Source organism: Martes martes (assembly GCF_963455335.1).
Source record: "Martes martes genome assembly, chromosome: 9".
Classification (NCBI taxonomy): Eukaryota; Metazoa; Chordata; class Mammalia; order Carnivora; family Mustelidae; genus Martes; species Martes martes.
Window position 1 is genome coordinate 118,347,729 of NC_137896.1, and position 11,876 is coordinate 118,359,604.

Genomic DNA, 11,876 nt, shown 5'->3' on the forward strand with positions numbered 1-11,876 from the left:
AATCTGTCTGCTCCAGTACGTGTTCAAGGGTAGAGAGAAGTACAAAGGCGACGGGGTGAGGGGGGAGCCCTCGGTTCCCTGTCGTGGTCGCCCCATCTCCCCGCTCGGTGGCTCCGCGAGCACTCGCTGTGCACCCGCCCGCGCAGAAAGGCGCAGTGCGCGGCCCTCCTCCGCCGAATGCCGAATGCCCGTTCCGCCGGCGTCCGCCAGGGGGACCTGGGGGCCGACTCCCGTCACGTGACCGCCGCCCCTCACCTAGCGGCCCCCGCGGCTCAGCGACGGAGGCGGGGCCTCGAGCTGGGACTGGCTGGGCCTCGGGGGCGGGGCGCAGACGGCGCGAGCGACAGCTGGGGCTGAAAGGGTCGGGCCGCGGCTGCGAGGCCCGGCTTAGGTCTGTGGGTCTAGGGCCTGGAGTGCGAGGCACCCGTGCAGGAGAGGGAGGGGCAGGGGTGCCTTAGTACTGCCCTTTTTTTGCATTCAGAAGATGGCCTAGCTGCGCTTTAGAGAGGTTTGCATTAGCTCCGAGCCTGTCTGATAAGTGAGGAAACTGAGGCCGAGAAGTGGGAGGCGTTGCCATCTGCTGGGCCACGCCACCTGCTAAGGGGAAGCCGGAGACCAAGACCTCGGGGTCTGCGCTCCTAGGCCCGCTTGAATCCGTGGGCGTGAGGAGCAAGGGCCCTGCTCCATTCCCTGCAGGAGGCTGCAGGAGGCTCCCTGGGGGAGGAGCTCGGGACGCAGAGGAGGAGCCAAGTCAGCCCCAGGAGCAGGGGCACAATCCTCTGGGATAAGAGGCAGAGGCCAGGAGGAGCCCCGTCAGCCAGGCGGGCAGAAAGCTCCGGGAGCAGCCTCATGGAAAACAAGCAGATCCTGTGCGTGGGGCTGGTGGTGCTGGACGTCATCAATGTAGTGGACAAGTACCCGGAGGAGGACACGGACAGCAGGTAGGGGCGCCCGGGCCCCTCGGAGACCCCTGGGGCCGCTGCAGCCCGGCGTTTGAGCCCTGCACCCAAGACCCCAACCCCAGGTCTGCGGAGCCGAGGCCAGCCTCGGGAGCTGGTGTCCCGTGCCCTCCGCCTCAGAGGACCTGGGGAAAGAATTGAGGCCGTTAATAGTAAGACCCAGGCTTTGGATAGCACTGTGCTGGCCAGTTTCCGTCTCAGGAATCATTATCCAAGTTTAGAAGCTCCTTAGAGATGAAGTGATTTATCCAAGGGCATGTAACTAATAAGGGGCAGGACCAGCTTCTTTCTTTTTAACCAAAAGACCAACGAACTTGTCTCTCACCAGCGGTCACTTCTAACTTATCTACTACGTATATCTCATCAGTTTCTTAAATAAATTTTGAGATAGCTTACAATGATAAGTATGCACAGATGGAGTGCAAGGACACCTCAAACCATGGTGTTGAACTTCACTCTAGCTTCAGGGCTTGCTGGCACTAGAGGCAAATTTAGAACTTCTGTAGGTTATGGATAGAGCTGGTTCATGCGCCATGACCAACGTTTCCCTGGTGCTAAATTCCAAGGGTTTACCAGAAGTCCTTTTTACAAAATCAATGAACAACATCCTTTTTGGTTGTCTGGTAGAAGTCGAAGAGTCACTCGTTGGCCCTTATATTTACTCTTGATAAGAACCTCACCATTGCACTGTAATCCCAGAAGAGCATTTCTCTGGGGCGGAATCCAGGTCTTTCTCTTGGTGCTGTCTAGTGCTTAGAATCCCGACAATTGCTGCTTGGCTCTCAGTTTTCTCAGCCAAGAACTGGATAAAAGGCTAGTTCAAGGTTGAACTCAGGACACTCTAGCATTCATAGCCATATCCAATTCTCCCTCTTCTAATTGAGGAGAGAGACCCCGGTAGTCTGCAAGCTCTGGGTCCGCCCAGCACGGTCCCATACTTTCCTTACAGCAGCCCATGGGAAATGTGTAAGGATCAGTCAAATCGTCTTCTTACAGATGAGGAAGCAACTACCTCTGTGGAGAAATTAAATAATTATTGTAAGGCCACATAGTTAATGAGTGGCAGAGCAGTAATTACAATTCATAGGAATCTAGTACTCCAGCCGCCTGTCATCTCCTGAGCTCCCTCTCCTTTTGCTGCTGCCCATCTCATGGAATTGACCCTTTGCTTTGGGCTGCTCTGTTTGCCAGAGGTTAGAGCCCTTGCCAGGGGAGCAGGGACAGTGGGGGAGGGGTACAGGGATAGGCTGCTTTGCAGACCTAGGTAGGTCAAGCCAGCCGGGCGCAGGATGCAGGCACAGTGAGGAGTTCGGCCTCCTCTCAAGAGAACAGTGTGGGTTCCAAGGCCGCAGGTCCTCCCAAGGACTGTTGGGCCTCGGGAAGACCCTGCATGGAGTGCCACTTTCAACGACAGCTGCAGGCCCATTCCTTTGAGCTTACTTACCTGGAGAGGCTAGGATAAGGAGATCCTGCTAGCTCCCAGGATGGGCTCATTCTGGTTTTTTTTTTTTTTTTTAAAGATTTTATTTATTTATTTGACAGACAAGTAGGCAGAGAGGCAGGCAGAGAGAGAGAGAGGAGGAAGCAGGCTCCCCGCTGAGCAGAGAGCGCGATGCGGGGCTCAATCCCAGGACCCCGGGATCATGACCTGAGCCGAAGGCAGAGGCTTTAACCCACTGAGCCACCCAGGCGCCCCAAGATGGGCTCATTCTGAAGGTGGGCACTGGGGCATCTCTAAAGAGACCTCCCACCATATTCTCCATGCCCTCTGCTCTCAGGGTGTACCTCCCCCTCCCCCAGACCCATGGCTCTTCTCTTCTGCAGAATGGTGTGGTTGTCCTTAGGGTACCTCTCTCTCTCTTTCTCTCTCTCTCTCTCATGCCCAGCCCACCTGGCCCACCTCCTGGACTCTTGTGCCTCCTAGAAGAGCAAGCCCAAGTGAGGACCCAGTCCTGCCCAGGCATTTCAGCCCCACCTGTCCCAGGGTCCTGGGCTCCCTAGGATCTGGGGACTCTCAGGAGCCACCACCTGGAACTCAGCCAGACCCCTGAGTTATGACCCTTCCTCCCAGAGTCCAGGCTGAGAAGAGCTTTCCAGAAAGTGTGCTCATGCTCAGCAGGGCATTTCTGCACAGGAAGTTGGGTATCAGTGTGACGCTGAAGGCTTTCCACAAAGTAAAATTGCAGCCCCTCTCTTCGAAACCTCATCCAAGCTGAAGGCTAACGACGTTCTATTCACAATGACACAACACAGTGCATGGCTGTGGCTGTGGAGTCAGGCCACTGGGATTCGGATCGCCACTCCATCCCTGACTATGGATGTGATCCCGAGTCAGTCACGTCCCACGAAGCTCCCCTGTTCTAATCTGCATGAAAATTTCTCTAAAGCTCCTAGTTCATGAAATGTTTGTCCCTTTACAAATTAGTATCCTTCCCAGTGAGGTCATGGACCCCTTTTCCCAAGACCGAAGGGAACTTCGGGATTAAGTCTTTCTGTCAGGATAACTTAGCCTAAAAATTCTGCTTCGTGAATTTCTCTTGATAAGTGGTTCTTATGGGAACTGGCCACAGGTATTCTCTTTGGAAGAACAGAACTGGCAGCCAGGCGCTGTTGACCCCACAGGATTGTGGATGCACAGGGAGACACCATGATAGTGCTTTGATGTGCCAAAGTCATAGTTTTGTTGTTGGTAACCTCAACGCCCTGCGGGTGCAGCCTCCAAGCAGTGTCAGCGTACACCTGAGTTAGATTTTCAGTCAAGACAGAGAAAAACTAAAGGAAGAAAGGTAACCATGTGATGAGATGGCGTGTTAACTAACCTTACTGTGGTGATCATTCTGCAATATCCCCGTTTCAAATCACGCTGTGTATCTTAAATTTACAGAATGTTACGTGCCAAGTATAGTTCAATAAAGCTGAAAGAAAGAAGAAACCAAAAAATGGAGAAAAACTGGTTTTCATCCAATAATCTCTTTAACTTTTGACATTCTTACATCAGTCAGCTTCCCCCTTCCCTCCCTACCCCCCACTTAAATGATCTCATTATCCAGTTTTGCTCCTGGTCTTACTTATCTTAACCTGAGTTTTTGAAGCGGTCTCCCCTGAGATGGGAGCAGGGAGCCGATCTGACAGCTGTGAGAGGAGGAACTTGGAGCTCTCCAGCAGTCGGGGCTGAAGGTACGGCAGCTCTGTGCCTCTGGGAGTGGCCGGTCGTCGTAAGGGAGAACGGGGTCACCCTAGTGGAGCCCTCCTTTGTGATGGACCTGAGTGCTTGGAAAATGAGAAGGCTGGGCGAGATGCTTTCTGAGGGAGAGCTCCCAGCTCACACATGTCATGGGCCCTACCCAGGGCGCTGTGGCCGGCCTTGCTTCACCTGGCCCCAGCCTGCCGGAGCTGCAGGGACCCTCCGTGTGTTTTGCAGGTGCTTGTCCCAAAGATGGCAGCGCGGAGGGAACGCATCCAATTCCTGCACCGTCCTGTCCCTGCTCGGAGCCCCCTGTGCCTTCATGGGCTCGCTGGCCCCGGGCCACGTTGCCGAGTGAGTGGAGGAGGGAGCAGGAAGGCCTGCCCGCGGGGTGGGGGGCAAAGAAGGAAGTCTTGACCCAGGGGAGGGGGGGTTTGGTGGGGAGGGCAGGCTGTAAGAAATGGGGTGTGGGGTAACTCTGGATCCAGAGTGGGAGGGGCGGAGTAGAGTACCAGCATCCTAGACCGGCGTGGCTTATCTGCGGCTCAGGTGTTAATGCTCTCTGTTAAAGCTGTCGTTTCCACAGCCTGTTGCCTCCGCCCCTCTCCAGAGCCTGCTCAGCTTCCCACCTCTTCCTTCCTTGCTTCCAACAGACTCTGCGCTGGATATGACTTTGCCCTTCTCCATTCCCCGTGGTCCTGGCTATGCTTGCAGCAGAAGGCAGTCAGGGACGCGCCGTACCCATCCTCCCCCGGGGATGTCCAGCCTCCGTGGTCCTAGGGTTCAGGCCCACAGTTCCTTTCCCCGTTGAGGGGGCAGGGCGAGTGCTCGTGTCCTTGTTGTTCACTGAAGCCACAAGAGCACCCTGCCCGAGGACACCCTGAAGCCACGTGCTAACACTGGGCCCAGACCCAGGCCTCAGCTCACTAGCTGTGAGGCCCCCACACTTTCTCTGTGTTGGCTGCTGCCGGGACCCAAGAGCCCTTTGACCCCTGGCACTGCCAGTTCAGCAAATGCTTATCAGGAGGTGAGGCCCACACTTTGCCCACTGTGGGCACTAGGGCAGGCTGCCAGCTTGCTGGCCTGTGAAGCTCAGCCCTTTGAACCCTGGTTTCAGGGGGTCTGCTGCCCAAGCCTAGCCCCCTGAGCTGCAGCCAGATTCCCTTTCTTGGTGAATGGGCACGAAAGAGATCAGGAGACAAGGGCCTTTCCTGTGAGCTGGGACAGAGGAACCTGGAGCCAACGGCTGGTCACTTGTTAACTTTCTTCAGTAGCTGTCTTCCTTCCCGGCAAGAGGCCAGACCGTTGCTCTCACTCCGGGTAGTGGACTCCCCTCTATGCAACAATAATGCTGGGAGGTGGGCCACTCCGGATTCTCCCCACGTGTCCAAGAAACATTTAACGAGCCCCTGCCATGTGCCAGGCACTGTGTGTGCAAAAAGGCATTTGGAAAACCAAACTGTAGTTGGTGAGCTTTGGGGAAGTTCCTATTTAAAGGATCCTTGAGGGGTGAGATGAGGAGTGATGCCCCGAGCTGGTCCAAATTTGGTCTGTATTGTCCAGCTTCCGTGTTGCCGAAGTGGGGTCTGGCCATAGTGAGGAAGGCCAGGATGGTGGCTAGACTAGTGGTCCCAGGATACTGTGTCCAGAGAGGGCCAGGAAACATGGCCTGGCCCCCTTGTTCTGTGGGTGCAGTCTCCCTGAGGGGCCACCTCCTGCTCCCTCTGATCGGAGGAGATTGTGGGGTAAGAGTCCCGGACCAGGGGCTCCACTGTGCGGAGCATTAGGCCCTGGGAGCCAGCTCTCTGCCTGGAGGGCTCACCGAGCAGCGAGAGAGAGGGCTGTGGGTGGGCTCCCCAAGGCAGCACCGCTTCCTGGCTGGGCATCACGGAGGCGGGTGTGGAATCACAGCACGGCAGGGGCCTTCAGAGAAGAGTACGGAGAGGATGAGTGTGTAGAGGGCAGCTGGGGGGCAAAGTACCACCTTGGTAATGATTAATTCTGCCTAGGCTTTGCATGAAACTGGCCACGGTGCCCTCGCCTGCTTTGTTCAAACAGGGCGTACATGCTGTCAGCCCCAGATCTATCCCATCCAGTTCCATGGACTTCAGCACATCCTTTCTGGCTTGAGTCAGACCAAAGGGATAGGTGCGGGGTTGGAGTTTACTTCAATTAGGCTCTAAAAGAATGTCCCTAGGTGTTTTTCTCACTGAGTTCCAGGCTATGCGCCCCTGCCTTTCCTGCCCCCCTTGCACAGCCTGGGGCGGCATGGTGGTTTCCAGTTCCTTCCTGGCCCCCTCCGCTTGCCTCCAGGGTCCCCAGCGGCCCTGCCACCGACCCTCCAGTCCCCAAACCTTTGTCGAGCCGCACCTCCCCCCCACCCCGGGTTGCTCCATCCCGGCAGTTTTGTCCTGGATGACCTCCGCCGCTATTCTGTGGACCTCCGCTACACAGTCTCTCAGACCACGGGCTCTGTCCCCATCTCCACAGTCATCATCAGCGAGGCCACCGGTAGCCGCACCATCCTGCATGCCTACAGGTTTGTATGCCGGTCTGCGCCTTGCCAGCCGCCGCTGTCGCCGTCACTAACTCTCAGAACAGGACCCTTCTTCTCTCCGAGGCCCACGTGCTCCAGCACCCCCTCCCCATCCCTGCAGGAGGTCCAGGCCACTTATAGGCTCTAATCGGTGTCTCCTTGCCCTTCCCCTGACTCGGGCTCCACCCCAAGCTTCCTGGTGGCTGACTTCAGGCAGCGGGGCGTGGATGTGTCCCAGGTGGCCTGGCAGAGCAGAGGGGAAACCCCGTGCTCTTGCTGCATCGTCAACAACTCCAATGGCTCCCGCACCATTGTGCTCTACGACACGTAAGGCCCCCTGGCCTCGCCCTGGCACAGCCCACCAATCAGTTCCCTCACTTGCCACCAGGGCATCCCGGCAAGCCACCTCTCTCTTTGTACCAGAAATCGTCCCCGTGCCAACCTGTTCAGTGATTTCTCAATTGTTTTCAATTAGGGGAGAAGTGAGGTGGGAAGAGATGTGCTTTGCTCCAATGACTTGGCCTTGGTCAACACCAAGGATGGGCAGGCAAGCCTGTGCAAAACATAATTCATGATGTGATTCCTCCATAATTGGTCAATCAGCAGCCCGGGAGTGGGTATGGGGGAAATTGTTCTGAGGAGAGAGGGATGGATGGGAGATGGGATTCCACCCATCTTAAGCCCTGATGGGAACCCACTGGAATTTCCGGGGTCAGCCCCCAGAGTTGCCAGCCTGCAGCATGGCACCAAGGAGATGGGTTTGGGTGTTCAGAAGAGATGAGCCCACCACAAAGTTCCCTGCATAATGAAGCCAGGCCAAAAGCCACACACAATTCACGCCATCGCTGAAGCAGAGGGAAGGGCATCATTGGGTAGGTAGACCAGGGCCATCAGATGCCATGTTAACCGGGGGGAAGGGATCCCCTTTAAAGTCCCAAGCTACCAGGGAGAGGCCCTGTGGACCCAGATCCTTCTCATCTGTCCCAGATGCTCTCCTGAAGAATCCCACACGTTTAGTTTCCTAAGAACCTAGTGTGTGCCAGAAACTATGTTAGGGCTGAGATGGTCCACACCCAGCAGTCCTGGGGTTCAGGGTGTCCCTTCATGCCTAACATGACTCCTGGATCTGGGGGAAAGGGGGCAACTATACTAGAACAAACTTTATGGCCAGTGGTCTCTGGGCTCCCTGTGTCCCAGTGAATAAGTGAGTGGGCATATGTGCTGGCAATGACCTTCTCTTTGGCAGTCCTAGTCATCTGCCCATTAAGCAACAATCTGCAACTTTGATCAAGGACACCACATGGGTATTCACAGGAAGAGGAGAGGAGCTCAGAGGAGAAACATGTGTTGCTCACTGGCCTTGGTGCAGGGATATCCACACACATTACCTCCAACTGCAGCAGGCTGGAGGGTTTGGACCACTTACCAATGGGCAAGCAGCCTCCAAAAGGCCCAGGTACACACCTAGTTAATTAGATGGATTCAGCTGCAGAATGTAGAGGGGAGGACATAGGTTGGAGTAGGTCTCTGGTCAAGGCTAACCCTTCCTGGGGCTCCAAACCTAAGTCGGCCAAACATAGACTTGTCCTCAAGCATCAGCCTTGACCTCAGGGTTGCAACGTGGAGCTGCCAAACCTAGAACCCTGGTGCTGCCGCTGCTGGGAGCTAGATGTGCCGCTGGCAAGGGGGAATTCTGGGAATTGTAGTCCCTGGTGCTCTTAGAGTATTCTGGGAGATGTGGTCTCCAAAGCATGCTCAACCGAATCTTGACCCATGCTGCATTTGCGTTCACAACTTAGTTAATACCCAAAGGACACCCTAGCAAACTGCCTCCAGCTGCCCCCACCGACCACCCCCGTCTGGATGGAGCTGAGTAGGGCAAGGAGTGGTCAGGAGGTTAGCCTGGAAAGGGCCTGTCCCAGAGTTGAGCCTCAGAAGCCTTTGTGGGAGATCCGGCTTCCGGCCATGCTGCAGGCGGCACCAGGCATGGGGGCCCCGGTGGCCAGTTAGAGATCCCGACCTTGGTCGACCTCACCATGCCTCTTCTCTCTCCTTCCTGTCCTGTGACTTAGGAACCTGCCAGATGTGTCTGCTACAGACTTTGAAAAGGTTGACCTGACCCGGTTCAAGTGGATCCACATTGAGGCAAGTCCTGCCCTACCTGTGTCTTGAGGGACTCCACCCGCCAGCCCTCCCCGTATTCCACCTTCTTCTTAGTTTTTTTGACCCATGAAGTACCCTCAAGATCAATGACTCCGAACCCCCCCCATCCCCTCTCCATCTTGCTCTGTGTTTTAAGGCCCAGAAAGCACCGTACTCGGGGTCACGCAGCAGAATGTAGGCACCAGAAGCAGGAAGCTGGCTCCTGGCCAAGATCTGTGCTTTCTGCCTTAGGGGCTGCCCACCTCCTTCACACTGGGAGAAATCCTGAGTTCGAGTCCTAGCCTTGTCATTTAATTCACCATGCATCCTTAGGAAGGTCTTTTATTCCTTTATCTCCTCCTCGGTGAAATCAGGGGACTGGTCAATAAGGTTTCCAAGGTCAATGACTGTTACTGAATTTTGGAAACTTGGGGTGCAGCTCCTGCCCAGCTTCCCTGCGCCCCTATCCGGCCTGACCCGGAGTCTCCGCAGGGAGGGAGGGAGGAGCCGGAGGCCTGGGCCTGCCCTGATTGTCCTGAGCCAACCTGGCCCGCCCCGCCTCGCCGCAGGGCCGGAACGCGTCGGAGCAGGTGAAGATGCTGCGGCGGATAGAACAGCACAACGCCTCGCAGCCTCCGGGCCAGAAGATCCGCGTGTCTGTGGAGGTGGAGAAGCCCCGGGAGGAGCTGTTCCAACTGTTTGGCTATGGAGATGTGGTGAGTGGCCCACGCGGCTTCCCCTTGCCACATCCAGCTCATTTGGGTGTTTTAAAAATTTTTGTTAAAGATTTTAAAGAAATGTGTTTATTTGAGAGTGAGAGAGAGAGCACAGAGGGAGAGAGAGAAGCCGACTCCCCGCTGAGCAGTGAGTCTGGCCTAGGGCTCGACCCCAAGACCCTGGGATCATGACCTGAGCTGAAGGCAGACGCTCAACCACCTGAGCCGCCCAGGCACCTCTCATTTAGGTCTTCAAGGAACCAGCCGTTCCTTTGGTTACTGGGAACGCCCACCACACCTGGAATGGCTTGGTGTCATTGGCAGGTGGAGGTCAAAGAGGCAGGCCCCCAGCTTTGGATTCCCTTGCAGGCCTCAGTGGTGGCCAGGGAGCAAAATTTCTGCATCCCAGTGAGTGTGAGAGTAGCCAGAGGGCTACTAGCTAGCCACGGAGCACCCCGCATGGGAGCGTCTCCTCTCCGGACCTCCTCAGCTCTTCCCTCTGTCAAATGAGGGACTAGGACAGTTCTCCGGGGTGTCCTCCAACTCCGGGGTGGGTAGCAGGCTGTGGGAGCCACTCAGGGTTGAGGGAGGATGGGAAGGGGACTTGCATAAGGTAAGTTTGGGTAATGCTGGGATGGAAGTGAATTCTGCGGGACCGTCCTCGCGTCATCACCCAAGCTGGCTGGGCCTCCCCGGTGGCTTGGATGCCTGAGCCACACCCTGGTTTTTTAACTGAGTGGTAGGGGTGCAGCTCGGCTGAAGGATCTTTCAGCAAAACTCTCTCTGGCGATTCTAACATGTAGAAGGTGTGGAGGGAGCTCTACAGCCCCTGCCCCTTTATTTTAGACCGGGAGGGAATAGTTTTTTTGTTTGTTTTTTGTTTGTTTTTAAAGATTTATTTATTTATTTGACAGAGAGAGAGAGAGAGAGAGAGGCAGAGAGGCGGGGAAGCAGGCTCCCTTGCTGAGCCGAAGGCAGTAGGCAGAAAGATTTTATTTAATAGATGGAGATCACAAGTAGGCAGAGAGGCAGGCAGGGAGAGAGGAGGAAGCAGGCTCCCTGCTGAGCAGAGAACTCGATATGGGGCTCGATCCCAAGACCCTGGGATCATGACCTGAACCGAAGGCAGAGTCTTTAACCCACTGAGCCACCCAGGCACCGGGAATACTTTTATCAGGAAAACAAAACAAAGCAAACCGCTCCTGAGAGCCGGACGCGTAACTCGGAAATGCTGGCTCTCACCGCAAGATGGCGCTCAAGGTTCGCTCTGGGTTTCCAGCTGCAGGGAAATTCGTTGGTCTTAGACCAAATAAACCAGGGGCTTTTGTGCCCGGTTACCGGGCTGTGTTCCAGTACATCCTGAGCGAGTATGAACACGCATTCCTGTGGGTCAGGGAGCTCCTAAGTTGGGGATTTAGACGGCCGTGTTGGAGGAGCGGCATATAATACGGGGACAACGCTGGGCCACTGGTGGTGAGTGACTGAGCCAGGCTAGGTTAGGGTGACCGTCAGCCTCTCGTCCACTGCTTGCAGGTGTTTGTCAGCAAAGATGTGGCCAAGCACCTGGGGTTCCGGTCAGCGGGGGAGGCCCTGAGGGGCTTGTACGGGCGTGTGAGGAAAGGGTGAGTAGGGGGAAGCCAGGAAGGGGCCCTAGGTGTGCAGAGTGAGGGAGTCTGGACCCGGGCCAGGGGTGGCACCGCCCTGAGGAGGGACTCGAGGCTGGGCCCCAGGGCTGGGCTTCCCACCCAGCTGAGTGGAGGTCTTGCAGGGCGGTGCTTGTCTGCGCCTGGGCTGAGGAGGGGGCTGATGCCCTGGGCCCCGATGGACAGCTGCTGCACTCAGATGCCTTCCCTCCACCCCGGGTGGTGGATACTCTGGGGGCCGGAGACACCTTCAACGCCTCGGTCATTTTCAGCCTGTCCCAGGGTGAGTACGCGCAGGAGGCGCCGGGGGAGGTCCGCCCCTGCCCGGAGGACCAGGCTGAGCCAGCCCTCTGTCCCTCCAGGGCACAGTATGCAGGAGGCGCTGAGGTTCGGCTGCCAGGTGGCCGGCAGGAAGTGCGGCCTGCAGGGCTTTGACGGCATCGTGTGATCGCCCTGGGGTGGGGTCCCTGGCTCAGAGCACCCCCTCCCTGGAGGCTGGCGCCTTCCCAGCCACCACTGCGTTCTTCCCCCCTCCATGCAGCCTGGCATCTGCGCTGGCATCTACCCCCTGGGCAGATGCAGGCTGGGGGTGCGGGGTAGGGGGTGCTCTGCCTGTGTCCTGGTATCTCCGCTGAGCTGCAGAGCAAATAAACCTCCCGCCCCAGGGCCCGCTTCCTTCGGCCAGTCTGTCTGTCC

General features: G+C 56.6%; 1 protein-coding gene across 2 annotated transcripts; it reads left to right on the forward strand.

Annotated features, from left to right (window-relative positions):
• Positions 1-299: 299 nt before the first annotated feature.
• On the forward strand, positions 300-11,864 carry KHK (ketohexokinase). Of its 2 annotated transcripts, XM_080814591.1 has the most exons (9): positions 300-941; positions 4,381-4,497; positions 6,548-6,682; positions 6,872-7,006; positions 8,752-8,824; positions 9,391-9,537; positions 11,071-11,159; positions 11,306-11,463; positions 11,543-11,864. In XM_080814591.1, the coding sequence occupies exons 1-9, from the start codon at positions 850-852 to the stop codon at positions 11,626-11,628; spliced, it is 1,032 nt and encodes a 343-aa protein (XP_080670717.1). In that variant the 5' UTR covers positions 300-849; the 3' UTR covers positions 11,629-11,864. The 2 variants fall into 2 exon arrangements, with proteins under 2 accessions (XP_080670717.1, XP_080670716.1); XM_080814590.1 differs by lacking the exon at positions 6,548-6,682 and having other exon boundaries at positions 323-941.
• Positions 11,865-11,876: the final 12 nt, after the last annotated feature.

What these genes read in the sequence shown, in the direction of transcription:
- KHK (XM_080814591.1), top strand. Translation starts at nt 850, where the DNA reads ATGGAAAACAAGCAGATCCTGTGCGTGGGGCTGGTGGTGCTGGACGTC. An exon ending in TGTTTGGCTATGGAGATGTG is followed by an intron (nt 9,538 to 11,070) that starts GTGAGTGGCCCA and finishes CACTGCTTGCAG; the next exon opens with GTGTTTGTCAGCAAAGATGT. An exon ending in TACGGGCGTGTGAGGAAAGG is followed by an intron (nt 11,160 to 11,305) that starts GTGAGTAGGGGG and finishes GAGGTCTTGCAG; the next exon opens with GGCGGTGCTTGTCTGCGCCT.